This window comes from Aplysia californica, unplaced genomic scaffold (genome assembly GCF_000002075.1).
Source record: "Aplysia californica isolate F4 #8 unplaced genomic scaffold, AplCal3.0 scaffold00015, whole genome shotgun sequence".
NCBI classification, from domain to species: domain Eukaryota; kingdom Metazoa; phylum Mollusca; class Gastropoda; order Aplysiida; family Aplysiidae; genus Aplysia; species Aplysia californica.
Window position 1 is genome coordinate 1,329,094 of NW_004797285.1, and position 3,257 is coordinate 1,332,350.

The 3,257-nt window shown below is 40.4% G+C and overlaps 1 protein-coding gene across 1 annotated transcript in view; it reads left to right on the forward strand.

The window, feature by feature from the left end:
- The window catches only part of LOC101862625, a 6,946-nt gene extending 3,721 nt beyond the window's left edge, over positions 1-3,225 (forward strand). The window contains exon 2 of the mRNA XM_005090297.3: positions 1,653-3,225. Coding sequence (XP_005090354.1) covers positions 1,653-3,188 — 1,536 coding nt within the window. The 3' untranslated portion in view covers positions 3,189-3,225. The remainder of the gene's footprint in view (positions 1-1,652) is intronic.
- The last annotated feature ends 32 nt before the right edge of the window (positions 3,226-3,257 follow it).

Consider the following 3,257-nt stretch of genomic DNA (forward strand, 5'->3'; position numbering starts at 1 on the left):
ATATATTATATATATATGTATATATACAGGGTGATCAAAAAAAAAACTTTACAACTTGCTTTCTAAATATCTTCCCCCATACTAAAGTTTTGCGTTTCAGATTTGAACATGGCGTTTGGAAGCCAAAAGGAATTTGTCTGATATGTATTCTAGATAAGTCTATTGAATGGTTTTGCTCTATATAGCACATTGAAAAAACACCCCATTTTCAACCTTGTCGCCATTTTCATAGCATGACGCACCAGTTCGCATTAGGCCTACCAAAGTTGCAAAAATCACGCCATATTGCAAGCTACAGCAGTCTAACAAGTCAACAGAAATCTGCAGATATTATTTTTCCCAAATTGTGTTTGCCTGCTTAGATCATAGTAACGTTTAGTAAAGAGCACAGAGCTTTTTGTATTGAACATTACCTCTCCACAAACTCACCATCCCTGACATTTCGTAAATCTGCGCACAGCATGGAGAGAATGTTTAGGTGCCCTCAAGACCTTTGGCGTCATGAGTGGAGAAGTTCTGTCAGTTTGGATCTGTAATGAATCAGAATTAAGAAGTTCTTTTTAAAAAAAGGACCACTTCAGGTCGAACACGCACCATGCGCAGTCCTTTAAACGTCACCAGAGTGCAGATTTCAGTAGCCGAGTCCCATGAGACGTCTGTCCATGGATGATCTGCGGCTAGGACTTTCCTACTTATCAACAGCTTGCATTCTCAGATCTTAACCTACGACTATACCATGTTCATCTTCGCTAGGCTGAGATGACATGGATCAGAGCATGGCAATGTGTTCATGCTTCCTCGATTGTCTTGTAAAGAGGGATCATTTCCTCTATTTTTGGTCTAGTGCAAAGCCCATTTCCACGCTGCGGGACATGTTAATTCCAAACATGCTGTCTCTTGGGCACCCCATTCTATGGTCTCTAGAAACCACTCCTTAGTGAACATGTACAGTGCATGTGGCTTTAAAAACTCATGGTTTAGCAGGTCCTTGTGTTAGGGCGCCACTGAACATTTCGAACGACACGTTGAAAATGTGTCGAGTCCAAAGGAGGGAATGGGGAGCACTGCATCTGGGAATTTCAGAACGAAATCGTTAGGTTTTTAAAACTCTGTTAAAGAAATTAAATATTGTTTAAATGTCACAGGGATGGAAAATTAATGTCAGAGAGAAAATAAAGAGAAATGTCAACTAATCTTTTCACAACTTCCTTTTCAAGATTTTTAAACATTGGTGAACTTTGCGTTTTTTGGGTGCTTTTTTCTTTTATCTGTTTCCGTTTTCAAAACATGTTTCTTCTTCGTGGATTTTACATCAAACAAATTCCTTTTGAATGAAATATGTCTGTTCCAAATTACAGCATTCTAGAACAATTTTTGCGCGAGATATTCGGACAAAAAGTTATAAAGTTTTTTTGGATCACCTTGTATAACATATAATATAGTAGGCCTATATACATTCACGAGCACAGGCATGCAAGCATACATGTACTATAGTATGGTGAAGATTGAGCTTGTTAGAAGTTATTTCAACATGATTTTGTACAGGGGGGGGGGGATATAACTTTTTTAATAGTAGGCTACGTATTACATGTAATATTTTTAACTTTGTTTCTTTTATGTCTTGCTAACTCTCCTGATCACACTCTTCTCAGGATACGCTGGAAGACATGCAAGACGAAATTTCCTTTCTTAGAGATGAACTTGGCACTTTAAACACAAAGATGGACATTCTGCTGCAGGAAGTGTACGGACACAAGGTGTCAACAAATATAAGCGAGCCCAAATGGCCACCTCTGAGTTTAGTGAATGTCAGTAAACAAGAAACAGACGAAGGTATCAAAACTACAGTGTTTTACCAGACCTTTAGCACCTGTGATGACATCACTGTTTCCTGGGTAAACTACAGGACACACCAGCATGAATACCTGAAGGAACAAGGGCGCTCATGCTCAGGGGAAACCCCAAGCATTGGGTCAACTTCTGTGGTCACAGATGCTCTTGGGAACGAACCACAACTTAATGTTGCGACCAACAATGGCTTGTATGGACACAGCTTTTATTTAAATCGGAATATTACAAGTAACTACACTATAGAGAAAATATCAGCGGATGAATTTTTTGTTGAGGAAGCTAACAAAACTGTGACATACCATGAAGGAGAACCAGTGGTCCTGAACGTTTTATACAGAAGCCCCAGCACAGCTGGACCGCCAAAATTTAGCCTAAGAATTCAAATTGAAACGATTAGCAAAACAGGCGGGAATGCTGTTTTTCTAACCGATGGATGCTCTATCAATCCATACAATGATGACAGTAAGGCGTGTAGACTTAGACGGCTACAAAAGACAAAATCTTATTTTCGATTCCAGATTCACATTGACACAACTCTTGTGAAACCAGTCGGGTATACAACAATCAGAACTGATCCAACGTACGGAGCAGGTCAGTTTTCCACCAGTTCTTATCAAATTCTTGGAATTCATGAAGGCACACAGGCAGACCTCTATCCCGACAATTTCGTGCATCTTTCCGTTAACTTTGACATCTGCACATTTCGTAAATCGTGCTACTTCGAGTGCCAGGCGCGGGGACAATATGTAGAGACTCTGAAACTTTCAGAAATAAATAAGAATGGAACACAGGAGATATTGGCTCCGGAATTCATAAATAAGAGGCCGTATTTCTCGAAGGGAATTTGGCTCCTAAGAACCCCTGCAGAGGCTGGCTCAGAAAAGCACATGATATGCTCGGTGACATACCCCAACGGTACGAACGTCAGTAGAAACTACACAGTAGTGTTCAATCAACCTCCGTCTATCGTTCGAAATATGTCGTCCTTCACTGTTGACTTCGACGCAAAAATGGCAACGATAACGTGCGCAGCGACAGGAACGCCTATGCCGTTCATGAGAGGAAAGCTAGAATTATATGAATCAGAGAATCAAGAAACTGCGTCAGAAATTTATCCGATCTATCTCTATGACTACGGCGACAACTTGCGACAAGTGAATGGCACATTTATACATCGCTTTTCGTTCAGTTTCCCGTACGATGGGACGTATTACAAGCTCGTCTCTGTAACATGTTCGGCGTATTCTGAACGTGGCAACTTTGAAGACCACGCGCGCTTAGAAACTTACAATTTAGTTACTCATACAAAAATCAACGATGCGATCTACGAGGACTAGGTTTGTCTACTTTCGAAAGTTCCATTCCGATCACCAATATGTTGAAAGGTCAGAAAGTGGTAATTAATC